This window comes from Neoarius graeffei, chromosome 5 (genome assembly GCF_027579695.1).
Source record: "Neoarius graeffei isolate fNeoGra1 chromosome 5, fNeoGra1.pri, whole genome shotgun sequence".
NCBI lineage: Eukaryota > Metazoa > Chordata > Actinopteri > Siluriformes > Ariidae > Neoarius > Neoarius graeffei.
Window position 1 is genome coordinate 56,048,748 of NC_083573.1, and position 12,955 is coordinate 56,061,702.

A 12,955-nucleotide genomic window follows, 5' to 3' on the forward strand; every position below is an offset into this window, starting at 1 on the left:
TGCCACCACTACCACGGGGACCACGCAACCCTTGACCTTCCACATCCATTCCAGCTGCTCTTTCAACCCTTGATACTTCTCAAGTTTCTCATGTTCCTTCTTCCTGATGTTGGCGTCAGCTGGGATCACCACATCTATCACCACCACCCTCTTCTGCTCTTTGTCCACCACCACTATGTCCGGTTGGTTAGCCAGGATCTGTTTGTCACTCTGGAAGCTGAAGTCCCACAGAACCTTGGCCCTGTTGTTCTCAGCCACCTTCTGTGGTATGGCCCATTGGGACTTGGGTACTTCTATTCCATACTGGTTGCAGATGTTCCTGTATACTATCCCAGCCACTTGGTTGTGCCTCTCCATGTACGCTGATCCAGCTAGCATCTAACACCCTGCTACTATGTGCTGGACTGTTTCAGGGGCTTCTTTGCACAGTCTGCATCTTGGGTCTGATCTACTCTGGTAGATCCTGGCCTCTATGGCTCTTGTGCTTATGGCCTGTTCTTGTGCTGCCATGATTAGTGCCTCTGTGCTGTCTGTCAGTCCTGCATTATCCAGCCACTGGTAGGATTTCTTGATATCAGCCACTTCCTCTATCTGACGGTGGTACATGCCATGTAGGGGTTTGTCCCTCCAGGTTGTCTGTTCCTCCTCCTCTGCGCTCTCATCAGGGTTCTGCTAGGTTCTGCTGCCTGAGACATTCACTTAGCAGTTCATCCTTTGGGGCCATCTTTCTGATGTATTCTCGGATTTTCGATGTTTCATCCTGGACCGTGATCTTGACGCTCACTAGCCCTCGGCCTCCCTCTTTCCGCTTAGTGTATAGTCTCTGGGTGCTGGACTTGGGGTGGAACCCTCCATGCATGGTGAGGAGCTTTCTAGTCTTGATATCTGTGGCTTCTATCTCCTCCTTTGGCCAGTTTATGATACCAGCGGGGTATCTGATGACTGGTAGTGCGTACATGATGATGGCTCGGACCTTGTTCTTACCATTCAGCTGACTTTTCAGGACCTGCCTTACTCTCTGGAGGTATTTGGCTGTGGTTGACTTCCTTGTGGCCTCTTCATGGTTTCCATTAGCCTGTGGGATGCCAAGGTACTTGTAGCTGTCTTGGATATCACCTATGTTGCCCTCTGGTAGGTCAATCCCCTCAGTCCGGATCATCTTGCCTCTCTTTGAGACCATCCGGCCACACTTGTCCAATCCGAATGACATCCCTATGTCATCGCTGTAGATCCGGGTGGTGTGGATCAGCGAGTCTATTTCTCGCTCGTTCCTGGCATACAGCTTGATGTCATCCATGTAGAGCAGGTGGCTGATTGTTGCCCCACTACGGAATCGGTACCCGTAGCTGCTCTTCGTGATGATCCGACTGAGGGGGTTCAGGCCTATGCAGAACAGCAGTGGTGATAGCGCATCTCCTTGGTATATGCCACACTTGATGTTGACTTGGGCAATGGGTTTTTTTGAGTTGGCCTCTAGGGTTGTCTTCCACATTTCCATTGAGTTCTGGACGAAGGTCCTTAGGTTCCTGTTGATCTTATACAGTTCCAGACATTCCAGTATCCATGTGTGTGGCATTGAGTCGTAGGCTTTCTTGTAGTCAATCCAGGCAGTGCATAGGTTGGTCTGTCTCCTCTTACAGTCTCGGGCGACTGTTCTATCGACCAGTAGCTGGTGCTTGGCTCCTCTGGTGTTACTGCCAATCCCTTTCTGTGCCTCGCTCATGTATTGAGCCACATGCTTACTCATTTTTGCCACAATGATGCCTGACAGGGCCTTCCATGTTGTGCAGAGACAGGTAATTGGCCGGTAGTTGGATAAGATGGGTCCCTTCTGGGGGTCCTTCATGATTAGGACTGTCCTGCTTTGGGTTAGCCATTCTGGGTGGGTCTCATCCCTCAGCAGCTGGTTCATCTGTGCTGCTAGGTGTTCATGGAGTGCAGTTAGCTTCGTATGGATCATATCGGGGCCTGGTGCTGTCCAGCTCTTCATCTTTGACACTCTTTCTTGGATGTCTGCCATTGAGAAGATTACTGGTTCTTGTTCTGGGAGGTTGCTGTGGTCAGCTCTTAGGTCCACTAACCATTGGGCATCGGTGTTGTGTGATGCCTTTCTTTCCCATATGTCTTTCCAGTATTTTTCCACCTCAGCTCTTGGTGGGTCTGACCGGTTGTTGTTCCCCTGCCACTGAGAGTACACCTTGGCTGGTTCAGTGGAGAACAGCTTGTTTATTCTCCTGGCCTCTCCCTCCTTGGTGTATCTCTTCAACCGGGTGGCCAGAGCTGTTAGTCGCTGTTTGGCAGTTTCGAGTGCCTCTGGTATGGAGAGTGAGTTGTACTTCCTGGGTGCCCCTTTATTCACCATGTTCCCTTTCTGTAGTTCAGCTAGCTGGCTAACTTCTCTCCGTGCTGCCTTTATCTTGGCCTCTAATCGTCTCTTCCATGGTGGATACTGTTTGTTATGTCCCGAGCCCACCTTGTGTCCAAGCATCTCCATGATTACTGTTGCTGTACTGTGTATCAGCTTGTTGGTCTCAGTGATGGTTCTTGTGGAGATTGTCTTCAGAGCAGCATTCACATCTACTAGTAGATCTTCTGAAGGTACTTGGCAACTCAGCTTCGGTATTCGTTGGGGGCTCCAGGTTTCCAGTTGGGTCACAATCTTCCTTCTCAGCAGCTCTTGTGTTGAGGCTGTTAGCTGTTGGGGCCTGGTACCCAATCTCTGGTTGTGGGGATGATGATGACATCTCCCCGCTGACCTGTCTTCCTGGCTCCCCCTTGCCGTATCGTTGTTGTATTTCATTAATCTCTAGTTGTGATAGTAGATTTTGATTATGGATGTTGGACTAATAGCTGTTTCTTTGTTAGCCTTGATTGTGGGTTTCAAAGTATCCAATGGTCCCACATTCGCTGCATGTATCCCCTCTCTCTGGGATTGCTTGTATAGTAGCATTCCAGCAAGTCCGTATTTTCTGTCCTCGTCCATCGATGTCTTGTTCCAGTAGCCCATTTCTCATCAGTTTGCCCTGGTTCCCTAGCAACTGACACAGACCTTGTTGACCCGGGCGACGTCTGAGCCAGTATGACTCTGTCAGTTATGTCTTCACTCATTCCTGAGGTAGGCTGATATATCATATCTTGCCTAAGGACCCTTACTGGATGATGTTTTGCCCCGACCAGGATTCGAACCCCGATCTCCCGCGTTGTAGTCAGTGAGCATTACCACTGTACTATCCAGCTGATTTTATATATATATATATATACACACACACACCTTTGTGGCAGCAGGAACACAGTCAAGCGGCGGTTTGTGAATGGACAGCGAAGCTGGGGAAGGTGAATGGCATAATGATCGCACCTGTTGGTAATTAGTGTGCTGTGTCTGTGTGTTTGTTGCAGTGATGGAGAGCAGATAAAAGGGTGGAGAGAGGTAGTCTGGCTAACGTGACTTCAAAGCTCTGCGAGCATTTGGTCTGGCAAAGATATTAAGCCCAACCGTTTCCCAAAGGCGTGGTTGACCCGCCTCCCTGAAATGCCTCAGTTTGCTACTGGTCGAAGCCAGAAAAGGCTGTGATGAAGCTTAAACCAATCACATCACTCTTTCCTCTGACGTATGTGACGCGACGGAAACTGCTTGAGTAACAGGAAGAAGAAGGAGGAGAATAAATACCTCCAGGGCTGCTCTTTGCTCCGTTTTCAATGAGAACTTCCCGTTGAATGCTTTCAATACAGCATCTACCGCTGTGTCAAAGGCTTGCCGCTGCTCCATGTTCGTAATGTTTCTAGTGAATGAAGCGCTTCCGGCATAGATTCTGTAAACAATCTATGGCTTCCGGTCGCAGTTCTACTACGTCACTGCCTTGAACACGCCTCTACCCAAGGCCGTTGGAGATGCTCAAAGTTGATTGGCTCCCGATTTTTCGGGAGCTTGGAAGAGCTGGAGATAGCTTGCCTTGCCAGACTAAGCTCGCAACAGGCCCTCGTGTTGCGTCACACTTAGGATGGGCGGGCCCAGGCTAGGAGAGAGGTGCCTTGAGCTGGAGTATTGTCCACCTCTATGTGTGCATGTGTGGTGCTGTTGGGCTTAATAAAAAGGGTGTCTGAACCAAACCCATTTGCCCATGTATTTCAGCATCCTTCCCAGTCTGGGAAGTTTTACACTGGTGCCAAAAGCTGGGACACTGAAGGGAACTGTTGTCTCCATGAAGTCCTCCCCATTCAAGGAGCTTGTCCATGCCCTTGCTGGCCACCCAGTGGGACCAGCAAGCTGCAAAGGCATGGGGGTGGCTGGACGAGCCCAATTTAAATTATCCACCATGGGTTCCAGGGCGGTGGCATGGTGGTGTAGTGGTTAGCACTGTCACCTCACAGCAAGAAGGTCCTGGGTTCGAGCCTGGTGGCTGACGAGGGCCTTTCTGTGTGGAGTTTGCATATTCTTCCCGTGTCTGCATGGGTTTCCTCCGGGTGCTCCGGTTTCCCCCACAGTCCAAAGACATGCAGTTTAGGTTAATTGGTGGCTCTAAATTGACCGTAGGTGTGAATATAAGTGTGAATGGTTGTTTGTTTCTGTGTCAGCCCTGCGATGACCTGGCGGCTTGTCCAGGGTGTACCCCGCCTCTCGCCTATAGTCAGCAGGGATAGGCTCCAGCTTGCCTGCGACCCTGTAGGACAGGATAAGCAGCTACAGATAATGGATGAATGGAGGGTTCCAGGGCATTTAGGCTTGCAGCTCCCAAGCTGTGGCATTCTCTCCCTCAGTGTCTTCCCAGTCAGCAAAGAGCTGCTTTCAATAATGATCAATTTTTAAACAACATGCCACAATTTTAAAATATAAAATGTTAAAATATACCCCTCCCCCCAACACCACCATCATGTATATTGGACAGTGGGCCAATGGGCCAAAAGAACCTGTTATTTCACAGTTTGTGACCCTGCCAACAATCAGTCAGATCAGAGGCAAGAGTATGGGCAAAATTGATGTGTTTTTTCTTTTAAAATCTGGAAATATCGTAACCGACCAGCCTCCCCTGTTTGAAAGACTACCAGCCGCCACTGTGGCAGAGTGCCCCAAAAAACAGAAATACAAACCCACTTCACCTCAAACTACATGAAAGTGTCCCCTTGCCTATTAGGGGTAAAAAAATTTAATTAATAATAATAATAATAATAATAATAATAATAGGTTAGCGCTGTCGCCTCACAGCAAGAAGGTCCGGGTTCGAGCCCCGTGGCCGGCGAGGGCCTTTCTGTGCGGAGTTTGCATGTTCTCCCCGTGTCCGCGTGGGTTTCCTCCGGGTGCTCCGGTTTCCCCCACAGTCCAAAGACATGCAGGTTAGGTTAACTGGTGACTCTAAATTGACTGTAGGTGTGAATGTGAGTGTGAATGGTTGTCTGTGTCTATGTGTCAGCCCTGTGATGACCTGGCGACTTGTCCAGGGTGTACCCCGCCTTTTGCCCGTAGTCAGCTGGGATAGGCTCCAGCTTGCCTGCGACCCTGTAGAACAGGATAAAGCGGCTAGAGATAATGAGATGAGATGAACTTAAGTAAAAGCGAAATGAAGTGATTTTATATACAATTTTATATACAATGATTCCTATATACATATATTGCACCTGAGTTAAGGTTACATGGTAAGACAGTGTACCACAGTTATACAGTGGCATTGTACAGCTTGACAGCAACAGGTAGGAATGATTTCCTGTGTCTCTCAGTTGTGCAGCGTGGAAGAATCAGCCGTTTGAAGATGGATAAACCATGGGACTGCAGTGTTGAACTGGAGGATTTGTGTCCCAGGCCTTACCTCATTAAAATGGTTACTTATTCTGGATTAAGCAAAGACTTGTTTAAAATTAGGCATCTCCTTTTACTTCCATAGAAAACATGGAGTGTATCGAATTAAAAAAAGCATCTTGAGGTAAGTTCCACTAATTTGCCAAAATTAATGGGCTGTCTTTAACCAAGTTTGCTTGTTTTCTCTGCTAATGCCAGGTTAGACTAGCATAAATTCCAGTCGCTAACGTAACTGGCTAGGCAGTGAGTCAAATTCTAGGTAATGGTAAATATAAAATGACACATTTACAGAGACTGATTCATGTTTTCAGGCAAAATGACATAGTTACCATAGAGGAAAAATAATCTTCGAAGAGTCAGAGATAAATAATAAGCAATTATTGGATGAGGCTGACCAAAATAATGTGATTTGTTAGTGGTGAGCAATCAATTATTTGCCAATGTCTCTCACCCCTCACCCAACAGCTCTCGGCACTCGGGGTGTGTGAAGAGGATGTGAGACGGCTCTTCCAGAGTCAGGAAATCAGGAAAGCACCAGGCCTAGATGGAGTCTCCCCCTCCTGTCTTAAAGCCTGTGCTGACCAACTGGCTCCAATCTTTACACAGATCTTCAACAGATCCATCAAGCTGTGTCAAGTCCCCTCCTGATTCAAGCACTCCACCATCATTCTGGTCCCCAAGAAACCTTCCATCACAGGACTAAATGACTACAGGCCTGTCACTTTGACATCTAGTGCTGGCCCACCTGAAGAGCATTACAGATCACCTGCTAGACCCCCTGCAGTTTACTTACAGGGTAAACAGTTCAGTGTATGATGCAGTCAACATGGGACTGCATTACATCCTGCAACATCTTGACTGCCCAGGGACCCATGCAAGAATCCTGTTTGTAGACTTCAGCTCAGTGTTCAACACCATAATTCCAGAAATCCTCTCCTCCAAACTGTCCCAGCTCAATGTCTCACCTGCCATATGTCAGTGGCAGCTTTCTGACAGGCAGGGAACAGCAAGTAAGGCTGGGGGAAGTCACTTCCAGCATGTGGTCAATCAGCACTGGTGCTCCTCAGGGATGTGTCCTCTCCCCACTGCTCTTCTCCATTTACACCAACGACTGCACCTCCATGGACCCAACTGTAAAACTCCTGAACTTTGCAGATGACACTATGGTCATAGGCCTCATCCAAGATGGTGACAAGTCTGCATACAGATGGGAGGTCGAACGGTTGGTACTCTGGTGCAGTCAGAATAACTTGGAGCTAAACATGCTAAAGATGGTGGAGATGATAGTGGACTTCAGGAGACACCCCTCTGTGATGCTCCCCCTCACAATATCCAGCAGTCCTGTGTCAACTGTGGAGACTTTCAAGTTCCTGGGAACTCAGAAAGTATGATTTCACACAGGAGCTGCTAACACAGTTTTACACCGCTGTCACTGAATCCGTCCTGTGCAGATCCATCACAGTCTGGTTTGGAGCAGCTCCAAAACAGGACGCGAACAGACTGCAGTGATCAGTAAGATCAGCAGAAAGGATCATTGGTGCTCCCCTGCCCAGCCTCCAGGATTTGTACATTTCATGAACAAGGAAGCAGGCAGAGAAAATCATTAAGGGTTCCTCACACCCTGGTCACAATCTATTCCAACTCCTCCCCTCCAGCAGGTGCTACAGAGCACTGTGAACCAGAACCACCAGACATAAGAGCATCTTCTTTCCTTGTGCTATCAACATCATAAATATCTAACCTGGTCCATTCTTGCCATTATACTATTATACTACATGTACCTCCTGTAACATACTCCTGTTTGCACTACCTCACTGCACTCTGTGTACACTGACTGTCGTGTATATTTTTAGTATATTGTGTATTGTCTGTAAATGTCCTGCATATTGTATATTATGTACTGTTTATATTGCTGATAGCATACGTATTTATAATGTAGACTGTATATTAAAGCTCTCATCTCATTATCTCTAGCCGCTTTATCCTGTTCTACAAGGTTGCAGAGGCAAGCTGGAGCCTATCCCAGCCAACTACGGGCGAAAGGCAGTGTATACACACCCTGGACAAGTCATCACAGGGCTGACACATAGACACAGAAAACCATTCACACTCACATTCACACCTACAGTCAATTTAGAGTCACCAGTTAACCTAACCTGCATGTCTTTGGACTGTGGGGGAAACCGGAGCACCCGGAGGAAACCCATGCGGACACGGGGAGAACATGCAAACTCTGCACAGAAAGACCCTCGCCGGCCACGGGGTTCGAACCCGGACCTTCTTGCTGTGAGGCGACAGCGCTAACCACTATACCACCATGCTGCCCTATATTAAAGATATCTCATCTCATCTCATTATCTGTAGCCGCTTTATCCTGTTCTACAGGGTCGCAGGCAAGCTGGAGCCTATCCCAGCTGACTACGGGCGAAAGGCGGGGTACACCCTGGACAAGTCGCCAGGTCATCACAGGGCCGACACATAGACACAGACAACCATTCACACTCACATTCACACCTACAGTCAATTTAGAGTCACCAGTTAACCTAACCTGCATGTCTTTGGACTGTGGGGGAAACCGGAGCACCCGGAGGAAACCCACGCGGACACGGGGAGAACATGCAAACTCCACACAGAAAGGCCCTCGCCGGCCACGGGGTTTGAACCCGGACCTTCTTGCTGTGAGGCGACAGCGCTAACCACTATACCACCGTGCTGCCCTATATTAAAGATATTGTATATAATTTACTTTCTAGATTTTTTATGCATAATATATGATAGATATTGTATATTATAGATATTGTTTATTATAGATAGATATTATCTCATCTCATTATCTCTAGCCGCTTTATCCTTCTACAGGGTCGCAGGCAAGCTGGAGCCTATCCCAGCTGACTACGGGTGAAAGGCGGGGTACACCCTGGACAAGTCGCCAGGTCATCACAAGGCTGACACATAGACACAGACAACCATTCACACTCACATTCACACCTACGGTCAATTTAGAGTCTCCAGTTAACCTAACCTGCATGTCTTTGGACTGTGGGGGAAACCGGAGCACCCGGAGGAAACCCACGTGGACACGGGGAGAACATGCAAACTCCACACAGAAAGGCCCTCGCCGGCCCCGGGGCTCGAACCCAGGACCTTCTTGCTGTGAGGCGACAGCGCTAACCACTACACCACCGTGCCGCCCTAGATAGATATTATATTATAGATATTTAGATTAATTAACAATTATTTGCCGAAGGCGAAATGAATATCGGTGAATAATAACCAAGATGAAGTCTCATCTCATCTCATTATCTCTAGCCGCTTTATCCTTCTACAGGGTCGCAGGCAAGCTGGAGCCTATCCCAGCTGACTACGGGCGAAAGGCGGGGTACACCCTGGACAAGTCGCCAGGTCATCACAGGGCTGACACATAGACACAGACAACCATTCACACTCACATTCACACCTACGGTCAATTTAGAGTCACCAGTTAACCTAACCTGCATGTCTTTGGACTGTGGGGGAAACCGGAGCACCCGGAGGAAACCCACGCGGACACGGGGAGAACATGCAAACTCCACACAGAAAGGCCCTCGCCGGCCCCTGGGCTCGAACCCAGGACCTTCTTGCTGTGAGGCGACAGCGCTAACCACTATACCACTGTGCCGCCCCAAGATGAAGTCGAGGATATTATTCACCAATATTCACTGAGCCTGAGGTGAATAATTGTTTTAGTATAAATAAACAAGTGATTATTGAAAAAAAAGACTCGTGCTAAAAAAATGATTTACTTCAAACTTCAAAAGCCACATGCAAATGTAATGTGCGCACTTATCTATACCGAGTCGCATAAAATACTTTGTTTTGAAAGAGACCAAAGACATGCAGTTAGGTTAACATGGGATGGCCTTGGGCTGAAGTGCCCAAGAGTGGCGGCGTGCACATATGCAGCGGCTTTGCTCTCCTATGATGAACTAAATTTCGTTGTACATTTGTGCAGTGACAATACAGGCATTCTATTCTCCTCCTCCTCCTCCTCCTTCTTCTTTTGGCTGCTCCCAATTAGGGGTCGCCACAGCAGAGCTTTCATCTCCATTGCTCCATGTCTTCCACATCCTTCTCTACCCCACCTGCCACTTTCATATCCTCTCTCACCACATCCATGTATCTCCTCTTTGGCCTTCCTTGTTTTCGTGTACCTGGCAGCTCCATCCTCAACATTGTCCTTCCAGTATGCTCTCTTCACATCAATCACACTGTTGACCAACTCTCCCCTCAAAACAATACCAACACCATTTCTCTTTCTATCGACTCCATAATAAAACAACTTGCATCCACCTCCAATGTTCTTGGCCTTGCTTCCCTTCCACCTCGTCTCCTGCACACACAAAATATCCAACTTCCTTCTTTCAATCATACCTGCTAACTCTCTCGCTCTGCCAGTCAATGTTCCCACATTCAGTGTTCCTACCCTCAATTCTAAGCTCCTTCCCTTCCATCTTTCACGCTTTCTCCTAACATGCCTCCCCCCTCTCTTTCTCCTTTTCCGTTTTGGTGCAACAGTAGCATACATTCCACCAGCACCCTGTTGACCAACAGTACCAGAGACAGCCGTTGTTAACCCGGGTCCCGACCGATCCGGTATGGTATTTCTCTTTTCAATCCGCATGTTAGATTTGGCACAGTTTTACGCCGCATGCCCTTCCTGACACAACCCTCTCCATTTATCCGAGCTTGGGACCAGCACCAAGAGTACGCTTATACACCACCAGTGGCTGGATTAAAGGCATTCTGTTCTATTCTAGATAAAATAAATCACAATTCCACCTTACCTTGGAAAAGTTTTAGACCAAATTTCATAGCATCTTTATTGCATTTAGGAACAGCATTTTCTTTCATAATTTGTAATTCTTCCTCATTTACAGTGACAAAGCTATTGGCCGCCATTTTGCTGAGTCCCTCAAGGTGATTATCAAGAAATAGTCTGAATTTCTCGACCAATCAGCACGTGTGATTTTCTATCATGACCTATGCATTTATAGTAAAGATAGATATTATATAATACAGATATTATAGACATATTGTATATAATATAGGTATTGTTGTCACACTCCCGGGCTCACCTAACACTCAGGATTCCACTTCCCACAATCCCCCTCACACACCAGTTACTACCACATGCACTCCATCAGCCAACCCGAAGCCACTTCCTAGGAGTGGCTCCCCCAAGTTCTAATTATCATCACCTGTACCTTTTTGTTTCTGTTTGTAATTATACCCCTTTGTTTGTTTTGTTCATCTCACAGTATTGCCTCCACATTTCGTGAGCCTACTGAGCATTACTATCCTGATTGTATTCCTGCGTATGACCCTTTTTGCCTTCTGGTTTTCTCCCGTCTTGCCTAACCCTTGTGTTTGTTTGCTCGTTTCTCTTGCTTCCCGGTTTCTCGATCCTCGCCTGTTTTCCGACCATGATTTGTCTAGCCCTTGCTACTGTTTTGGACCTCTTGGCATTGACCTGGCCTGGCTGTTGTACGTTGTCTTTTTCCATTGTGCTCATTAAAACCTTGAGTTCATTCAATATCCACAAGCGTCTGGTTTGTGACAGCCGTGTTACAATTGTACATTATGTATATTGTATATAATATTTATAATAGTTACTGTAGATTGCATATTTATTTCTATTGTGTAATGTCTATCCATCCATCCATCCATTATCTGTAGCCACTTATCCTGTTCTACAGGGTCGTGGGCAAGCTGGAGCCTATCCCAGCTGACTATGGGCGAGAGGCGGGGTACACCCTGGACAAGTCGCCAGGTCATCACAGGGCTGACACATAGACACAGACAACCATTCACACTCACATTCACACCTACGGTCAATTTAGAGTCACCAGTTAACCTAACCTGCATGTCTTTGGACTGTGGGGGAAACCGGAGCACCTGGAGGAAACCCACGCAGACACGGGGAGAACATGCAAATTCCACACAGAAAGGCCCTCGCCGGCCACGGGGCTTGAACCCGGACCTTCTTGCTGTGAGGCGACAGTGCTAACCACTACATCACTGTGCTGCCATGTAATGTCTATATTGTACATTATATATATATATATTTTCCCCCCTTAGATTACATACATAACTTACATATACACATATTCACTCTTTGTTCCCCTCTCCCATTTTTCTGTATCGCTATAAAGACACCAACTGACAACCAGATTCCTTGTGTGTAAACATAAAACATGATTCTGATTCTGATTCTAATTCTGAAATGTAGAGAGAATATCTTTGTTCCAGGTAGCTCCGACAGGTAACAATCAGTTTGTTTGTTTTTTATTATGCATAAAGGTGAATTATATTGTTAGAAAAAATATGTCAAACAGAAATGTTTTGTGTGTTCAAGGAAAAATCTGAACAAGCTTGATTCGATTGCACCTACAGTCATGATGCCTTCAGAAAAGTGTTCAAATGAACAACCTGGTGTACACGCGCCCATCTACTACAGCCCCAACAGAGGTGAGATTTGTAATACTTTTTGAAAAATACAATTAAAATAGTATTTAAGCTGCTGCTAAATGAGTTTATGTGATTATTTGTATCAGAATAATTCTCAAAATAATTATTTCAGTTCTCACCTAAAAACAGTTTGTGATTGTAGAGATTTAGAAATTTATTTCTTTGCTTCTAGATGCTTTCAAGCCTGAGGGTGGCATGCAGATGAGCAACAGTGATCTGAGTTATAAGAGTTTCATTGGATCCGCTTCAGATTCCCCAAAGCCTGGTCCTTCCTTTGTCCAGTGCCATGCATTGCCTGGAGATGGGAATCAATATTATGCCCCTGCCGATCTGGTACTCAAAGGTAAAGTTGTGTTTTATTTGTTGCATCAATTGATTAAAAGCAATGTCAGTGTTATGGATCAAATTATTATTTTGCAATATGTAAAACTTACTATTGACAGTATTTATTATATTGTCATGCATTTGTAATTAATCAATTAACACAAAATAAATGGGCATGGGTAGTTGTATTTAATGGGCTACTACAATGAATGACAATGAATTAGGATACGTTAAAAGGAAAGCATTTAGGGAGAGGTCGAAACATCATATTCTGTAAATCTAGTAGGAAGACAATGAGGAAAAAAACATTCCCATGGTACACACTCCCCTTTTAAT

General features: G+C 46.5%; 1 protein-coding gene across 1 annotated transcript in view; it reads left to right on the forward strand.

Annotated features, from left to right (window-relative positions):
* The first annotated feature begins 12,021 nt into the window (after positions 1 to 12,021).
* Positions 12,022 to 12,955, forward strand: part of LOC132886269 (cAMP-responsive element modulator-like) — a 32,017-nt gene continuing 31,083 nt past the window's right edge. The window contains exons 1-3 of the mRNA XM_060920826.1: positions 12,022 to 12,089; positions 12,183 to 12,304; positions 12,468 to 12,638. Of these exons, the coding sequence (XP_060776809.1) occupies positions 12,022 to 12,089; positions 12,183 to 12,304; positions 12,468 to 12,638 (361 nt within the window). The remainder of the gene's footprint in view (positions 12,090 to 12,182; positions 12,305 to 12,467; positions 12,639 to 12,955) is intronic.